Source organism: Eriocheir sinensis, chromosome 16, assembly GCF_024679095.1.
Source record: "Eriocheir sinensis breed Jianghai 21 chromosome 16, ASM2467909v1, whole genome shotgun sequence".
Taxonomy (NCBI): Eukaryota; Metazoa; Arthropoda; class Malacostraca; order Decapoda; family Varunidae; genus Eriocheir; species Eriocheir sinensis.
Window position 1 is genome coordinate 18,692,224 of NC_066524.1, and position 18,789 is coordinate 18,711,012.

General features: G+C 39.6%; 1 protein-coding gene across 2 annotated transcripts in view; it reads right to left on the bottom strand.

The window, feature by feature from the left end:
• Positions 1-18,789, bottom strand: part of LOC126999485 (alkaline phosphatase-like) — a 59,590-nt gene that overhangs the window by 16,019 nt on the left and 24,782 nt on the right. For both annotated transcript variants that reach the window (XM_050862126.1, XM_050862124.1), the window contains exons 2-7: positions 16,970-17,077; positions 14,320-14,540; positions 11,530-11,722; positions 5,030-5,187; positions 3,717-3,915; positions 394-527 (exon numbers count right to left, since the gene is read on the bottom strand). In XM_050862126.1, coding sequence (XP_050718083.1) covers positions 394-527; positions 3,717-3,915; positions 5,030-5,187; positions 11,530-11,722; positions 14,320-14,540; positions 16,970-17,066 — 1,002 coding nt within the window. In that variant the 5' untranslated portion in view covers positions 17,067-17,077. The remainder of the gene's footprint in view (positions 1-393; positions 528-3,716; positions 3,916-5,029; positions 5,188-11,529; positions 11,723-14,319; positions 14,541-16,969; positions 17,078-18,789) is intronic.

Genomic DNA, 18,789 nt, shown 5'->3' on the forward strand with positions numbered 1-18,789 from the left:
AAAGGGAGGAAGAGGAGAAGAAAGAAAAGAAGGAGGAGAAAGTAAATTAGAAGAAGGAAGAGAAAAGAAAAATGAGGAGAAAAAGATGGAAGAGGAGAAGGAGATAAAAGATTCCTGATTCCTTCCTCACAGCATCCTATCCTATCCTATCTAATCCTATTCTCTTCTATCCTATATTATCACATCCTATTCCTAACCAGCTTTCCTTTACTGTAGAATAACCAACAGAAATCCTACCCTATCCAATCCTAACCCATCCCACCATTCCTAAACAAACAGAATCCTCCAATCCTATCCTATCCTATCACCCTATCTATCTTATCCTATCCCATACTGTCACCCATCCTATCCAATACCACTCCATCCTCCATCCTATCCACTTCTTTTACTCACCAACAAAAAGAATCCTTCGTCACTCTTCTGCAGGAGTCTGAGGGCCTTGAGAGTCATGTCCTTGAGGGTGGGGGGGGCGGAAGGTCCTGGTACTCTGTCGATCTCGTAGGGCATGTGGGACTCGTGGAAGAGGCCTGAGGAAGGGAGGAGAAGAGGGGCGTGGTAAGGGCGAGGGTGGTAGTGGTGATGATGGTGGTAGTGGTGGTGGTGATGGTGGTGGTGGTGATGGTAACAAGTAGAACAAGGAGGAGGAGAAAGGTGAAGGGAGGAAAGAAGGAAACAAAAAGGAAAAGAGAGGCATTGAAGGTACACTATTAAGAAAGGAAAAGGAGAAAGGAAAGGAAGAAGGAAAAGATAAACCATGAAAGTAGAGTATAAGAAAGAGGGTAAAGGAGGAAACGAAAGAAGGAAGAAGGAAAAAGAGAAAAATAATGAATGAGGGTTGTAGGAACTAGACTAAGGAGGAGGAGGATAAAGAAGAAATGGAATATAAAAAAAGGGATATGGAAAAAAATAAAATAGGTGGGGGATGAATGAAGGGAAGGGGGAAGGGAGGGAAAGGGAAGCGTGTAATAGGGGGCAAGGGCAGGGCCACGAAGGGAGGGGCAAGGAAAGGGAAGGGGAAGGCAGGTAGTGGGTGTGTTGATGGGTAATTAATTAAGGAAGGAAAGGGGTTGAAAAAATGAAGGTAAGAGGAGGAGGAAGAAGGGAAGGAAGGGAAGGAGGGGAAGGTTGTGAAAGAGTAGAGAGAAAGGTAGATAGAGAGAGAAGAGAAGAGAGGAGAAGAGAAGAGAAGAGAAGAGACAAGAAAGAAGAGAAAAAAAAATGGAGAAGATAAAAAGAAGAAACAGATGAGACGAGAGGAAAAAATGTTAAGAAAAAGAAGAGAAAAGAGAAGAGAAGTAAAGAGAAGAGAAGTAAAGAGAGAGAGAGAGAGAGAGAGAGAGAGAGAGAGAGAGAGAGAGAGAGAGAGAGAGAGCAGGTTAGTCGCGCACCTTACGTCACTTTCGCAACAGGTAATCTCAGGTAAATGTTGAGGGGCAAAAAATAACAGAGGAGTATGGAGGTAATGAGAGGACCGTGACTGGAATCCTGAACTACAACGTGAATGAATAGATAAGAGAATAGAGAGAATAAGTGGAGATAGATAAAGTGAAACGAAGAATGAGTAACAGTAAAGGGGTGAAAATGAGAAAGGAAACTAAAGGGAAAGAAAAATATAAAATGAATAGATAAGAGAATAGATAAAACAAGTGAAGAGATATGAACAGCGAGGAAGAATGGGTAAAGGGGATGAAAGTGAGAGAGGAAAGTAAAATGAAAGAATAAATACAAAATAAAATAAAAGAAGAGATATTGATTGTAAGGAAAATAAGTAAAGATAGAGAAAGGGACGAAATATGAAAGGGAAGTAAAGTAGAAATAAAAACGGTGACGGAAAAGTAAAGTAAGTCAGGAGTATTGACAGAAAATAGTAAAGAAAATGGTGAACAGTTAACGAAAGGGAGAAAATGAGAAACGAAAGTAAAAAGAGAGAAAGAAGAAGACGAAGAATAAAAAGCAAATCAGAGGTAATAAAAGAAAATTCAGTGAAGGAAATAAAGGAAATAAGTAGATTAAAGAAAACAGAGTGCATGGATAAAGAAAACTCAAAGAAAAAAGAAAAGAAGGAATAGAACATAGCAACACACTAAAAAAAGGAAGCTTAGAATTAAAACAAAACAGGCGATAAAGGAAAATATGAAAGAGAAATACAAGTTAACATAGACAAAGACAAAAAAACAAAGAGAATAGATGAGAGAAAACGCAAAAAAAAAAACTAGTATAGAAAAACGTTTGGAAAATAAATCAAAGCAGAGAAAATTAAGGAAAATCGTTGAAGCAAAACAAAACAGGCGACAAAGGAAAATAATAAAGAGAAATAGTACAAGTTAACATAGACAAAAACAAAAACAAAACAAGAAAGAAAACGAAAAAAAAACTAGTATCAAAAAACGTAGAAAAACAAACCAAAACAGAGAAAATTAAGGAAAATCGTAAAGGAAAGAATTATAAAGATCAGATCAAACAAAACAAAGAGAGGAAACAGAGAGAGAAAGCTTAATAAGAGGAACAAAGACGAATAGGAAAAAAAAAAGCTTATATACGTAAAAGAAATCCCACCCCACAATAGGAGTCGCAGGTGAATGTCACGCCAAGCACACCTGTAGACCATTTAAGGCAGGTGAGTTCAAAGGCCCGCGCAGGTAAGATTAAAGTGTGTGTGTGTGTGTGTGTGTGTGTGTGTGTGTGTGTGTGTGTGTGTGTGTGTGTGTGTATGTGCGTGTGTTTTCACCTTAATCTATGTCTCGTGTCTTCTCCGTCTAATCCGTTTGTTTCCTCAAATTATCATGAAAACAACACCAATATCATCGACCTTTCAGCTTCTGTAATAATAAACCTTACGTAACAGAGAAAACATAACCGAATCGAAAGGTCAGACGAGGTAAGGCTGCGGTACTGGGTCGCGTAAAAATCGCAAAGGTGGGAGGGAAAAATTAGCCCCCATGACCCCGCGACCTATGATGACAGTGTGACCTCCTTGTGGCAACCTGACCTGACCTCGCTGAAAGAAACAAAGAGAAGGAGGGGGGAGGAAGGGGAGGATGGAGAGGAAGGGGTGTAAGGTAAATAGAACAGAGGAGGGAATGGGGAAGAGAGAGAGAGAGAGAGGGAGGAGAGAAAAAAGAAAGAAAGAAAGAAAGAAAGAAAGAAAGAAAGAAAGAAAGAAATGGGGAAAGGGGTGTATGGTAAAGAGAACGAATGAGGGAAGAGAAGAGGGAAGAAATGGTGGGCTAGAGAGGGGAGAGAAAAAAAAGAAAGAAATGAAAGAAAGGAAGAAAGAAAAAGATTGAAAAAAGAAAGAGAAAAAGAAAGTAAATGGTTGAGCAGACAAGAAAATCCATATTAATTTGAATAGAGTGATTTCCTTTACGATTTCTAAATGATAATAACTACTACTACTACTACTACTACTACTACTACTACTACTACTACTACTGCTACTACTATTACTACTACTACTACATCTATTACTACTACTCCTACTCCTATTTTGTTTTTACTCTATATTTCGTGTTTATTTTCCATTTTGCTTCGTCTGTTTCGTGTTTTTTGTGTCCGTCTATTTTGTGTATTTTATCTGCTGTTTTCATCTTCGTACCACTACAAACAACAACAACAACAACAACAACAATCCAAACTGCCACTACTACCATCACCACCATCAACAACAACAACAACAATAACCCAACCCCCCACCAACAACATCTGGCATATCTCACCCATCAGGAAATCGATCTTGTCGGGGTCCACATGCGACAGTTCCCGCCCAGTGGTGACGTAGCGCGCCTTGTAACCCTCGCTCTTCTTCTGGGTGAGCCATTCTTGGGTCAGGTCACGGCTGTCATTGCGCGTGCAGGTTGTCGCGTCCACGGTGTCAGAGGGGACGCCCATTGTCTGCCGCCCGCCGCCTAAAAGCACCTGTGGAAGGATAGAAAGACAGGTGTTGAGTAAAGAGTAGAATATAACCTACTTTAATAGTCTGCATCTTCCTCCTATGCATATGGCTAAAGAGAGTCACATTTGCTCGAAGTCTCCAGTCATTGAGTATTAGCAAGAGCAGAATATAACCTAGATGTAAAGAAAGGTAAAAAGTTGTTCCCTAGAGTAAAAAGGTTGATAATATGAAGGTATTGACTTAAGAATAAAGGAAGAAATAGGGAGAAGGGAATTAATTAGGAGATACAAGGGAAGGTAGGAAGGAAGATGTTAGTTGAAGATAAATAAGAAATGTAGGTAGAGGTAGGAAAATGAGGTAGAAAGAGAGATATTGACTAAGGTAAAAAAAAATAAAGGAAGAAATATAGAGAAGGGTATTGATTAGAGATACAAGTGAAGGTAGAAGGGAAGATGTTAGCTGAAGATAAATAAGAAATGTAGGTAGAGGTAGGAAAATGAGGTAGAAAGAAAGATATTGACTAAGGTAAAAAAAATAAAGGAAGAAATATAGAGAAGGGTATTGATTAGAGATACAAGGGAAGGTAGGAAGGAAGATGTTAGTTGAAGATAAATAAGAAATGTAGATAAAGAGGAAGGAAAGAGAGGTAGAAAGAAAGGTACTGACTAAGGGAAAAAAAAGAGGCTGAAAGTATTGGTTGAAGAATAAAGAAAGGTAGAAAGTAGGATATTAATTAAAATATAAAGTAAGTAGAAAAATTATTATTGAAAAAAAATAGAAAAAAAAATTATAATGGCAAAACAAGATAGGTAGAAAGAAAGGTATTGACTAAGAAAAAAAAAAAGAGGTTGAAGGAAATGGTTGAAGAATAAAGAAAGGTAGAAAGTATATTAATTAAAGTATAAAGGAAAGTAGAAAAATTAATATCGAAAAAAAAAAGAAAAAAAATATATCATGGGAAAAACACACCAGAAAAAATAATAACACCCACAAAATCAAAAGAAGCAAATAAACATAAATAATAAACATCAAAACACATCCTAAACATCATGAAAACTTCCCCTTTCATCCCCCAACCAAAATAAAAAATAAAAACATCACCACTACTACCAACCCCACCATCGACAACATTCTCACCTTAATGTTCCTCCCTGGCTCATCGTGTACTAGCTGGTGGGCGATATCGGTGCAGTCCTGGCCCACCACCGCGCTGTCACACTCCCAGTTACGGTGAGCCACGGCGGCATAGGTGGCGGCGGGGGTGGCGTGGGTGATGCGAGTGCTGGTCACGATACCTGGGCGAAGGGAGAGAAGGGTGCAACAGATAAGGGACGAGAGGAAATGAAGGTAGAAAGACAAAGTAATATTGATGGAAAAGAGAAATAGGACAGACAAGGGGAGGAAAGAAAAAAAAAGGAGGTAAATTAGGGTTGAAAGGTGGACGAGGGAGAAAGTGAAAGGTTAGGAACGGAAGAAAAAAGGTGAAAAGGAGGAGGGAGGAGGAGAAGGTGAAGAGGAGGAAAAGGTGAAAAGGGAGAGAGAGAAAGACAGTGTAATGAAAGAAGGGAATTAACGAAAGGCGAGAAGTTATATAGAAGAGAGAGAGAGAGAGAGAGAAGCGTAAGAAAAAAAAAAAAAAGGTGCTGGAGAGATACTTTAAAGAGAGAAACGTGAGGAAAAGAAAGATAGAGAGAAAAAAAAGGAAAAGTGGGTCAAAGAAAACATAAAATAAATAAACACACACACACACGCACACACACACACACACACACACACACAACACACACACAAAAAAACATGCCCAGCGAATTACCTTCCAGACATAAATAACTAAGCACCTTCTTACCTGTAATCATCCACTCAATTGCCTGCACATCTTCCCCAATGCCACCTTTCCACACACCTGGCCAAGCAATCAACTCATCCACCTGTTCACGATTCACCCATTCATCCCTAACCACATCCACCATCCATTTCGCCTTCCTTCCTATAATCCTTCCCTTCCCTTCCCTTCACTTGCCTTCCCTTCATTCTCTTTCTTTGCGTTCCCTTCCCTTCCCTTCACTAGCCTTCCCTTCCCTTCCCTTCCTTCCCTTCTCTTCCCTTCCCTTCCCTTCACTTCCTTTCCCTTCCCTTCCCTTCCTTCCCTTCTCTTTCCTTGTCTTCTCTTCCCTTCCCTTCCCTTCTCTTTCCTTCTCTTCCCTTCCCTTTCCTTAAACACTTGTCACCCTCCCATTTCAACCCCGCCATTTCCACTCCATACATTCCACTTCAGTCTCCTCCCTCCTCGTCTCCTTAACACCTCCCCATACACCACCCCTTCACCTTCCTTCCTCGTCCCCTACACCCCACTCACCACCCATACACACACCACCCATTCACCTTCCTTCCTCCCCCTATTCACACCCTCCCCTTTTCATTCTATTCAGTCATCCCTCCATACACCATCTCTTCACATTCCTCGTCCTCTTTCCAGCCCATTCATTCCACTCCTTAAATGGCTGACGGTCGCCCCATTCGCCACGCCTCGCACAGGTAATGACCCTGAAAAATGAGCACACCTGGGGAGCTTAATTAGGTCCACTATGGTGAGACACGCTCCACTGGGTCACACACGAACACGCGCACACACAAACACGAACTTACACACACATATATATAGACACACAGACAAACAGACAAACAAACACACAGACACAGACACACACACACACACACACACACACACACACACACACACACACACACACGACAGGTCAACTTCGTTCCACCTCGCCGCTAATGCATAAGACAGGTTGTGTTTTGTCTTCTTTTTGTTTATTTTTGTTTGTTTGCTTGTTTTCTTTCTTGCTGTTTTATTTGGCTTTGTTTCTCTTTTTGCTTGTTTGTTTGTTTTTCTCTTTGTTTATTTGTTTTGGTATTTCTTTTTTGTTTACTTAATATTTTTTTTAGTTAGCTTTATTTTGTCTTCTCGTTTTTAGTTAGCTTTATTTTCTCTTTATTCTTTACCTCCTTTTATTTTCTACTTTTGTTTACTTCTACGGCGGTTTTTGTGCATCGGGATTCGCTCAAGTTTGGTTTTTATTCTCGACGATGGTACAAACAAGTGTCACGCGGTCAAGGGTACATTATATATCAGCAAGTCAATTAGGTTAAACCATATCAGGAAGCGAATCAAGACCCTCATTAACAAATACCTGTGATAATTTTATTGCCATGTCATATTTATACCTTTTTTTTTCACCTTACGCCCACGACTAAGAAAGGAGATCATGTTTCCAGCCCTGAGGTATTTTCTTTAACTAATTATACGGCAGTTTCTTCATAAGTCTCGTGTAGTTAGTCCGTTATTCTCTTATTTTATTTACTTGGTTTTACTTTATTTTCTACCTTTTCTTCTTTACATCTCTCTAGTTTCTCTTTACTGTTCATTTCCTTTTTTTCATGTTTACTTTATTTTTTTGTTTATTTCTACTTTCTCTCTTTTTTTTTACATACTTCTAATTTCTCTTTACTGTTCACTTTCTTTTTAATTTTCTTTCTATGTCTACTTTCCTTTCTTTTTAGTCTTTCCGGCGGTGTCCAGCCCTGAGGTATTTCTGAGGTATTTTCATTGGGTAATTATCCGGCAAATTTCTTCATAAAAGTCTCGTGCGGTCACTGCGTTTCATAATCTTTACTTCTAATTTCTCTTTACTGTCCACTTCCTTTTTTTATGTTCTTTTTATGTTTACTTTCCTTTCTTTTTAATCTTTCCGGCGGTGTCCAGCCCTGAGGTATTTCTGAGGTATTTTCATTGGTTAATTATCCGGCAAATTTCTTCATAAAAGTCTCGTGCGGTCATTACGTTTCATAATCTTTACCTCTAATTTCTTTTTAATCTTTCCGGCGGTGTCCAGCCCTGAGGTATTTCTGAGGTATTTTCATTGGTTAATTATCCGGCAAGTTTCTTCATAAAAGTCTCGTGCGGTCACTCCGTTTCATAATCTCTAGTCACGGCGTTGCATCAGAGCGCTTAACATGTTCATTATACAGGTTTTTTTTACATGAATTTCAATCCTCAGATGTTTCCACGGACTCTCAGAAAACATTTTAGCATTCGTTGGCAAGATATTTTTTCATACACTTAGTCTGGAAGCTCTTGGTAAAAAAAAAACAATAATATAACAAAAATGACCCAATAGACGCTGCCCCAGTAATATGAAAATGAATGGGAGATCAGAAGAGGTCAGTTTCGGATGGATAATTATACTTGAATTATCCACTGTTATCATTACTTGAATTATCCACTGTTATCATTACTTGAATTATCCACTGTTATCATTACTTGAATTATCCACTGTTATAATTTCTTGAATTATCCATTGTTATCATTACTTGAATTATCCACTGTTATCATTTCTTGAATTATCCACTGTTATCATTTCTTGAATTATCCACTGTTATCATTACTTGAATTATCCACTGTTATCATTACTTGAATTATCCACTGTTATCATTACTTGAATTATCCACTGTTATCATTTCTTGAATTATCCACTGTTATCATTACTTGAATTATCCACTGTTATCATTTCTTGAATTATCCACTGTTATCATTACTTGAATTATCCACTGTTATCATTACTTGAATTATCCATTGTTATCATTACTTGAATTATCCACTGTTATCATTACTTGAATTATCCACTGTTATCATTACTTGAATTATCCACTGTTATCATTTCTTGAATTATCCACTGTTATCATTACTTGAATTATCCACTGTTATCATTACTTGAATTATCCACTGTTATCATTACTTGAATTATCCACTGTTATCATTACTTGAATTATCCACTGTTATCATTACTTGAATTATCCACTGTTATCATTATCTCTTTTATGTGCATGCCAATAGCGACGTTTGCTCATTAGTGGCGCTGGTAAGTACTCATTAATTGTGGCTTCTTCGTCGATACTTAATTTATTTTATTGCATTCATATGATACAACCCACGGAGAGGCATTTTATTTCTACTTAATTTATTTTATTGCATTCATATCATACAGTACCACGGAGAGGCGTTTTACTTCTACTTTCCTTACACGTTCAAGTTAAGAGTTATGTCATTCACTTTTTGCCATTTATATTATTTACGGTGATAATCAAATATTTTCTTCGACCTTTGCAGTTTTTTTTTATTTCCCGTTTTTTGAAAGTTTAAAGCAACAGAAATTTCCCAACAGTTGAATTTAATCTTTGCAGGTATCATTATATAAGTAGTCTCGACCTTATTCTAATCTCCTCATACCTTTTCTAATAACAAACATCTAAACACCTTTCCTAATGAGTATCATTATATAAGTAGTCTTGACCTTATTCTTACTTTTTTATACCATTCCTATTAAAAAACATCTAAACACCTTTCCTAATGACACAAATCACCTCCATATGACTCGGGATCACCTTCTTTGGATACCTTGACAGATTAGGGCCACAGGTATCATTATATAAGTAGTCTTGACCTTATTCTTACTTTTTTATACCTTTCCTATTAACAAACATCTAAACACCTTTCCTAATGACACAAATTACCTCCATATGACTCGGGATAACCTTCTTTGGATGCCTTGACAGATTAGGGCCCCAGGTATCATTATATAAGTAGTCTTGACCTTATTCTTACTTTTTATACCTTTCCTATCAACAAACATCTAAACACCTTTCCTAATGAGACAAATTATCTCCATATGACTTGGGTAACCTTCCTGGGACACCTTGACAGATTAGGGCCACAGGTATCATTATATAAGTAGACTTGACCTTATTCTTACTTTTTTACACCTTTCCTATTAACAAACATCTAAACACCTTTCCTAATGACACAAATCACCTCCATATGACTCGGGATAACCTTCTTGGGACACCTTGACAGATTAGGGCCACAGGTATCATTATATAAGTAGTCTTGACCTTATTCTTACTTTTTTACACCTTTCCTATTAACAAACATCTAAACACCTTTCCTAATGACACAAATTACCTCCATATGACTCGGGATAACCTTCTTTGGATACCTTGACAGATTAAGGCCACAGGTATCATTTTATAAGTAGTCTCGACCTTATTCTTACTTTTTTACACCTTTCCTATTAACAAACATCTAAACACCTCTCCTAATGACACAAACTACCTCCATATGACTCGGGATAACCTTCTTTGGATACCTTGACAGATTAGGGCCACAGGTATCATTTTATAAGTAGTCTTGACCTTATTCTTCCCTCTTCACACCTTTCTGAATACCAAAAAACACCTGCTTCAGACTCGGGATAACCTTCTTTGGATACCTTGACAGATTAGGGCCACAGGTATCAATATATAAGTAGTCTTGACCCTGTTCTTACCTCCACACACCATTCCTAATAATATCAACACTTACACAGCTTTCCTAATGACACAAACACCTGCAAATGACCTAATAGTTACCTGGGATAAACTACTTGGGACACCTGGACAGTTTGGAACCATACGTATAATATAAATAGTGTTCTTTTTTCCTTTTTTTTTATAACAAAGGAGGCAGCTCAAGGGCACACAAAAAAGGAAACAATAATAAAAAAAAGCCCGCTACTCGCTGCTCCTAAAAAAGAATCAAAAGAGGTGGCCGAAAGAGAGGTCAATTTCGGGAACCATACGTGTAATATAAATAGTGTTAGTCTTCTTTTACCTCTTCACACCTTTCCTAAAACATCAACACCTGCCTGAGACTCGGGATAACTTACTTAGGACACACCTGGACAGTCTCGCGTACCAGGAAGATGAAGGAGCAGCTCGTAGGTGACTCAAAGGCTGGAATAAGGGGCCGCGATAAACTGCCCTTCGACACACGCACGCCCACCTCCTACCTACCTCACTTTTACCTTCTCCTTTTGTCCTTTACTCTCGTGTCTGTCTGTCTGTCCGATCGTTTCTGTCTCGTGAGTTTTTGTGACTCCTGCATCTCCTTTCGTAGCTATATTTCCGCGTTTCTCTTGAGATTAACACACCAGAGAACCTTAGTGGGTGATTTTTTTCTTCATCTCCCTCCCTGACCGTGCAGCCGTAGGTCCAAGGGAGGGATGTGGGGACTGATTCGCGACATGGAGGAAGGATTTCGCACGTCGGATATGTCATAGTGATGGTGTAGTCGAGTATTGAAGAGACGGCCAGGGACAAGGGCGTTAGAGGGGAGGAAAGGTCGTGTGGGATTGATGATACGGTACTTGTTCTTTCTGTGTGGTGATTATTAAACATATTATCGAGGAAGGGAAACGAGTGAGAGAGAAATTTAGTCCTCTCTGTTTTCTCCGTCCTCTCTGTTTTCCTTGAGACAATTATTAATTATTAGAGAGAGAGAGAGAGAGAGAGAGAGAGAGAGAGAGAGAGAGAGAGAGAGAAAAAAAAAAAAGAAAGAAAGAAAGACAAAAAGAGAGAGAGAACATAATAACGTACTTACATATACAGTGATGAATTTTGATACGGCGGCACAGAATAAAAGAAAAGGAAAAAAAATAACTAACGAGATTGCGTAATATATATATACGTAATATAATATCTACCCCTTCTCTTCCTCCTCATCATCATCATTACTTTCCTTCTCATCCTTCACTCACCTGTATCCTTCCCAGCCTCCTGCGCCCACTGTAGGATCGAGGGGGTGCGGGCCGTCGGGTTCCTGCTGGCCTTACAATCACCCAGCGGCACGGAGGAGTCGAGACCTATCACGTAGTAGTTCGTCTTGATGCCGCAGAGGAAGGCTGTGGCGGTGCCGGCGCTGTCAGGCACTTGTTTGTCCACATTGTAAGTCTGGCAGTGAGAGAGAGAGAGAGAAGGTGTGTGTGAGTGTGGGTCTGATGAATGGGGTTATAGTACTGGTTGTGGTGATGGGGAGGTGTAAGGGGAGAGAGAGATGGAGGGAAAGGGAGGAATAGAGGGAGGTGTGAACAGTAAAAAGGTTGAGAGAGGGAGCGGGTTGGTTAGTAGAGGGATGAAAGATTGTGAGGTTATGAGAGTAAGAGTAAAGAGAAAAAAGGAGAAAGAGAAATGAAAGTGTCGGAAGAGGAGTTAAGGAAGTGAATAGAAGAAAGGAGAATTGGAGAAAAGGAAGAAAGAAAGAAAAAGAGGAAGTAGGATAGACAGAAAGGGAGAAGGTTATGGGAGAAAGAGTAAAGAGAAAAAGAAGGAGAAAGAGAAATGAAGGTGTCGGAAGAGGAGTTAAGGAAGCGAATAGAAGAAAGGAGAATTGGAGAAAAGAAAGAAAGAAAAAGAGGAAGTAGGATAGACAGCAAGGTAGAAGGTTATGGGAGAAAGAGTAAAGAGAAAAATAAGGAGAAAGAGAAATGAAGGTGTCGGAAGAGGAGTTAAGGAAGCGAATAGAAGAAAGGAGAATTGAAGAAAAGAAAGAAAGAAAAAGAGGAAGTAGGATAGACAGAAAGGGAGAAGGTTATGGGAGAAAGAGTAAAGAGAAAAAGAAGAAGAAAGAGAAATGATGGTGTCGGAAGAGGGGTTAAGGAAGCGAATAGAAGAAAGGAGAATTGAAGAAAAGAAAGAAAGAAAAAGAGGAAGTAGGATAGACAGAAAGGGAGAAGGTTATGGGAAAAAGAGTAAAGAGAAAAAGAAGGAGAAAGAGAAATGAAGGTGTCGGAAGAGGAGTTAAGGAAGCGAATAGAAGAAAGGAGAATTGAAGAAAAGAAGACAGAAAAAGAGTAGGATAGATAGAAAGACGGAAAAGGAAGACAGGGATTGAAAAAGAGGTTAGAGAAAAGTAAAAGAAGAAAACTGAAGAAGAGAAAGAAGGAATGAATAAAGAGAGGAAGGAAGATAGATATTTGGATAAAGAAAGGAAGGGAATGACTGAGAGAAGAGCAGAAGAAAAGAGAACTGAAGAAAGAAGGAAGAAAAATAAGAAAAAAAGGGAAGAAATAAGAAAGATATATAGATGAGGAAAAGATGAAATGAAGATAAGGAAGAAAAAGAAAAAAAAGTGAGGAAATAAGAAAGATATATAGACAAAGAAAAGAGGAAATGAAGATAGCTAAAGAAAAAGAAGCAGACAAAATTAAACACACACACAAACACACACACACAGACACCCCTCATCCACCCCACCCCTACCCCCCCACGCACTCTACAAAGTCACTAAATCAATCCGAACATACTCCAAAAACTAGCTTCCCTATAGTTCACTAGCATAGCACAGGAGACCACCACCTCTGCCGACACCCACCTCCCTACCTGTTACACCTGGCCTCTCTTACCTAACCGAGCCCAGCTATTGCAATTAAGCATCCTCCTGGGCAGCGTTCAATACAGGGCCATTCGAAAGGAGAGCGCGAGGGTACACATAAGAAAAACTTGAGTATGTGTTGTGTTTGTGTGTGTTTGTGTGTGTTTGGTTATCTCTCTCTCTGTCTCTGTCTCTGTCTCTGTCTCTCTCACTGCCTCTCTCTCTATCTCGCTACTTTTGTTTTTGTTTACTCTTCTCTCTCTCTCTCTCTCTCTCTCTCTCTCTCCCTTCCTTCACCTGATCGGATTTTGATAATGTGATTGATAGAGGTGTTTTGTTGTTGTTGTTGTTGTTGTGCTTTCGTTTCATCTCTCTCTCTCTCTCTCTCTCTCTCTCTGTTAATGGCCTTACACCGGTGATAACAGTTTCTTTTTCACTCGTTCAGACTCATTTCCTTCGTTCCGCCTCATAGCTGTTCGCCTTCACCTATATTTCCGCCATACACACCTTTGTTTTTGTAATTAGCGTACCTGTTAATTGCTACTGCTACTACTACTACTGCTATTGGTGATGCTGCTGATCCTCCTCTTCATCCTCCTCCTCCTTCTCCTACTCTTTCTTCTTGTTAGCTTTCCCCTTACTATATCTATCATTCCTTTACACAGACACCATACCCATACTCCTCCTCCTCCTCCTCTTACTCCTTCTACTGCTATTGCCTCTCCTTTTCTCCTACTCCTTCTCCTTCTCTTACTCCTTTTCAGCATCTCTCTTCCCATACCTTCCCCCTTACACACAAACACACACAGGAAAAGCTGGACAAATACAGATACGGAGACGGGACCACACGAGCGTAAAACTACAACTAGGTAAATACAGACACATATCCTACATCTACCCATCTACTACTACTACAGCATCCCTCTCCCTTACACATCCCATCCCCCTACACCCCATCTCTACCCCTCCCTACCCCACACAACCTCAAATTCATCTCCTTCTCTCCCTCCCTCCAAACCCAACACAACCTCACCTTCCACCCCTCCTTACCCCACACACCTTTCCCCATCCCCTTCCCTTCCCCACACAACCTCAAATTCACCCCCCTCCCCCTCTCCCAACCTCACACAACCTCCCCTACAATCCACTCCCCCTCCACAAACACACTTGTCCTCACCTTCAGCAGGGCAGCGTTGGGGAACCGCTCCCACGCCATGTAGCCCTCCTCGCCCAGCCGCCCGCGCTTCTGTCCCTTGAAGATCCTGGCCGCCGTGTTGGCCGTCACGCCCATCCCGTCACCCAGGAACAGAATCATGTTCTTCGCCACGTTCCAGTTGTCTCGTACGTGCAGCGCCTCCAGCAGCTCGTTCCGCGCGGAGTTCCACCAGTGTTGACGGCCTGAGGAGGGGAAAGATGGGCTGGTGAGAGGGAGGAAAGGAAGACGTCGATTTGAAGGGGGAAGAACAGTAAAAGGAAAGTTGGAAGCGGTAAAGAAGAAAGGATTAGCGGCAGAAAGTGAGAGAGAAAGGATGGATGGAAGGATGGGCTGGTGAGAGGGAGGAAAGGAAGACGTAGATTTGAAGGGGGAAGAACAGTAAAAGGAAAGTTGGAAGCGGTAAAGAAGAAAGGATTAGCGGCAGAAAGTGAGAGAAAAAGGATGGAAGAATGGGCTGGTGAGAGGAAGGAAAGGAAGACGTAGATTTGAAGGGGGAAGAACAGTAAAAGGAAAGTTGGAAGCGGTAAAGAAGAAAGGATTAGCGGCAGAAAGTGAGAGAGAAAGGATGGATGGAAGGATGGGCTGGTGAGAGGAAGGAAAGGAAGACGTAGATTTGAAGGGTGAAATTAGAGTAAAAGAAAGGATGGAGGAATAGAAGGGTAGGTTAGAGAGCAAGGGGTTGAAGGGGGTAAAGAAGAAAGGATAGCAGAAAGTGAGAGAAAAAGGATGGAAGGATGGGCTGGTAAGAGGAAGGAAAGGAAGACGTAGATTTGAAGGGGGAAATTAGAGTAAAAGAAAGGATGGAGGAATAGAAGGGTAGGTTAGAGAGCAAGGGGTTGAAGGGGGTAAAGAAGAAGGGCTTAGCGGCAAAAAGTGAGAGAGAAAGGATGGAAGGATGGAAGGAAAGGAAGACGTAGATTTGAAGGGTGAAAGAAGAGTAAAAGAAAGGATGGAGGAATAGAAGGGTAGGTTAGAGAGCAAGGGGTTAAAGGGGGTAAAGAAGAAAGGATTAACGGCAGCAAGTGAGAGAAAAAGGATGGAAGGATGGATGGGCTGGTGAGAGGAAGGAAAGGAAGACGTAGATTTGAAGGGGGAAAGAAGAGTAAAAGGAAATGATGAGGAATAAAAGAGTAGGTTAGAGTGCAAGGGGTTGAAGGGGGTAAAGAAGAAGGGATTAGCGGCAGAAAGTGAGAGAAAAAGGATGGAAGGATGGGCTGGTGAGAGAAAATATAATGAAAGATGGAGAGGAAAGTACGTGATAATAGATAAGAAATATAAAAGGAGAGGAGGAAATAAACGACAGATAGATGGATAAAAACAGGAAAATAAAATGTAGATTGATAGATAAAGACACTATTAAAGAAGAAAACGAAGTGAGGTCAAGCAAGTTATAAGACCAAGGTTCATAAGGTTTCGAAGCAGGTCAGTGGAGCGTTTCGTGGAAGCTTCGAACACACAAAAAGAAGCACCAAAAAAAAAACTAAAACTCGACTCCACTGTCAAGGGCTATTAATGACTTTCGTCTTTATTATTTCTTCATTTATTTCTACATTAATTTCACTTACCTTTGAACTCTACTGAACCTCTTTTTTTTTCTTTTTTTGTGTGTGTGTGCGTGTGTGTGTGTGTCCTCCTTCGCTCAACATTCAGGTTTTCAGGTAATTTAAAGACACGTGTCAGACGGATATTTTTTTTTCATTTATCATTTCTTATCAATCTTACACATTTGATTGCTTTGACATTTTAAGCGCGGAGTCGTGTTCTAAAAATGTGGTTAGTAAAAAAATAAACTTGTGGGTGATGACCAATAAGAATATGACTTCGCAATCCCTTAATTTCTTGTATATACTTCTTTTTATTATTTTTTTATTTCGTTTCATTTCTATTCATTATTTGACTTCTTTTCTTGACCATTTCTTCTTTTTATATACATTTTGAATCTTATACGTTTCTCTCTCTTTCTCTCTATCTCTCTTTCTCTACTAATCCATCAATGCCTTTTCTAATTCATTCCTTATTTTGTTTATTTATTGATTTATTTTTTTGCCCTTTTTATCTTGTCCATTTTTTGTTGTTCTCACACTCTCTACATTCATTCTTTGCTTTTTTATTCCTTTTCCTCATCTTTGTTCGGCATCTCATACATTTTTTTCTCTCTAATCATCCATCAATATGTCTCTAATTCACTTTTGCTTTCATTATTCATTCTCATCACTGCTTATCTCCCTTTCAACTCATTTTCCCTTCATAATTTCTCATTTCTTTCCCTCTCTCTCTCTCACACACACACACACACACACACACACACACACACACACTTATTCATCTCATACAACTCTCTCATCATGAATTATCTTCCTTCTAAGTCATTTTCCCTTCATTTATATATACACACACACACACACCTCTCCATCCCACCTATTCACTGTTATTATGTATTATCATCCTTTTAACTCATTTTCTTTTCATCATTCATTTACCTATTTTTTTTCTCACCTCCCCCCCCCCCCCACACACACATACCCCACTCCACCCCACAGCTAATTAACACCGCTCCATACACCTTAATTAATCTCACCTGAGCCCCCGCAGCCCGCCTAACCTGTCTCACCTTCCAGCCCATTCCCAGGTGCACAGGTAAAGGAGAGCAGCAGCAGGAGGAGCAGAGGGAGTGAGGGTGCCGCGGCCATCGTTCGTAACCTCGCCATCTGATCAAAGTCTGCGGGGGAGAGAGAGGTAGATGGTTAGGCATAAAGTTAATTGACGTATACTAACCTGACCTGACCTAATCTAATCTCAGCACTAGTCTAATCTAACCTAACCTAACCTGCTAATCTTACCTAAGCTAATCTAACCTAACCTAACCTAAACTAACCTAACATAACCTAAACTAATCTAACCTAACCTAACCTAAGCTAACCTAACCTAACCTAAACTAATCTAACCTAACCTAACCTAAGCTAATCTTACCTAAGCTAATCTAACCTAACCTAAACTAATCTAATTTAACCTAACCTAACTTAAACTAATCTTACCTAAGCTAATCTAACCTAACCTAAACTAATCTAATCTAATCTAACCTAACCTAACTTAAGGTAACCTTACCTAAGTTAACTAACATAACCTAATCTAACCTAACTTAAACTAACCTAACCTAAGCTAACCTAACCTAATCAAACTTAACCTCCCTTGCCTAACGTTCATAACCTCGACTTTTGACCGCCGTCTGTTTGGAGAAAGATGAAGATAGTAATTCATAAAGCCAACTAACTAAGCTAACCTAACTTAACCTAAACGCCCTGCCCACTGTCCATAACCTTGCCATCTCATCAAGGATTGTTGGGGAGAGCTACAAAGTGAGTCCTATAGCCTTCTAAAGCCCTCAGGGTCGAAGAAATGGATGGTGAGGGAAAACCAGGTAAAGAGAACAGGTCTATTCCCACGTGTAAATGGCTCTTGTTTTCGTCCGACGTTCCTTATTGTTACGTCTTAGTCCAGTATTTTTAGATGCTTCCGACTCCTACATCAACTAATTTCTAAAGGCCGAAAAGGGGATCAGTCGGGTTCTAATGAGTGTCAAGGTTCATGGTACAGAAAAAAGGATCAAACTACCACCAGGGTCATAAAGTTACCCCTGGAAATACTAACACAGCAACCACTTCGAAAGCCTTGTTCAGTGTGGGTGTGTAGGCCCCGAAATGTTTGAGGATACGAGCCTGAGAGAAAGGGAAGGTGCTTCATAGGTGGCAGCAACTGGTTTTAGTGTGTGACTCAGCATCCCTGCCTGCCCATGTCTCGCCTCAGATTATGGAGTTTAGGGAATGGAAGAGAAGTTATGTAAGACTAAAAAACTTGGAATAATGAAAGTAATACCTGACTTTACGGAAATTAGTGTGCCTACCTTAACATCTTCACCTGGTCACGCCTTAGTCTTTAATATAGAATCGAATACAGGTAAATAAGTTTATGCAAAGACACTTATAACCTGAATTTACTGCACATATCGAGAAAAAAACGAAAGAATGAAGATATAATTATAAAAGAAAATTACTACATTGTTGAATGAAAAAAACGACAAAAGAAGGGAGTAGGAGTTACTTATTAATTAAAAGGGAAAATAAATGAAAGAGAAATTATGCATGACTAAAAAGCTTGGAATAATGAAAGTAATACCTGACTTTACGGAAATTAGTGTGCATACCTTAACATCTTCACCTGGTCATGCCTTAGTCTTTAATATAGAATCGAATACAGGTAAATAAGTATATGTTAAGATAATAATACCCTGAATTTACAGCACCTATAGAGAAAAAGATTGAAAGAATGAAGATATATAAAAGAAAACTATTACATTGTTAAAAGAAAAAAAAACACGAGAAAATAAAGGGAGTAGAAGTTACTTATTAATTAAAAGGGAATATGAAACTTACT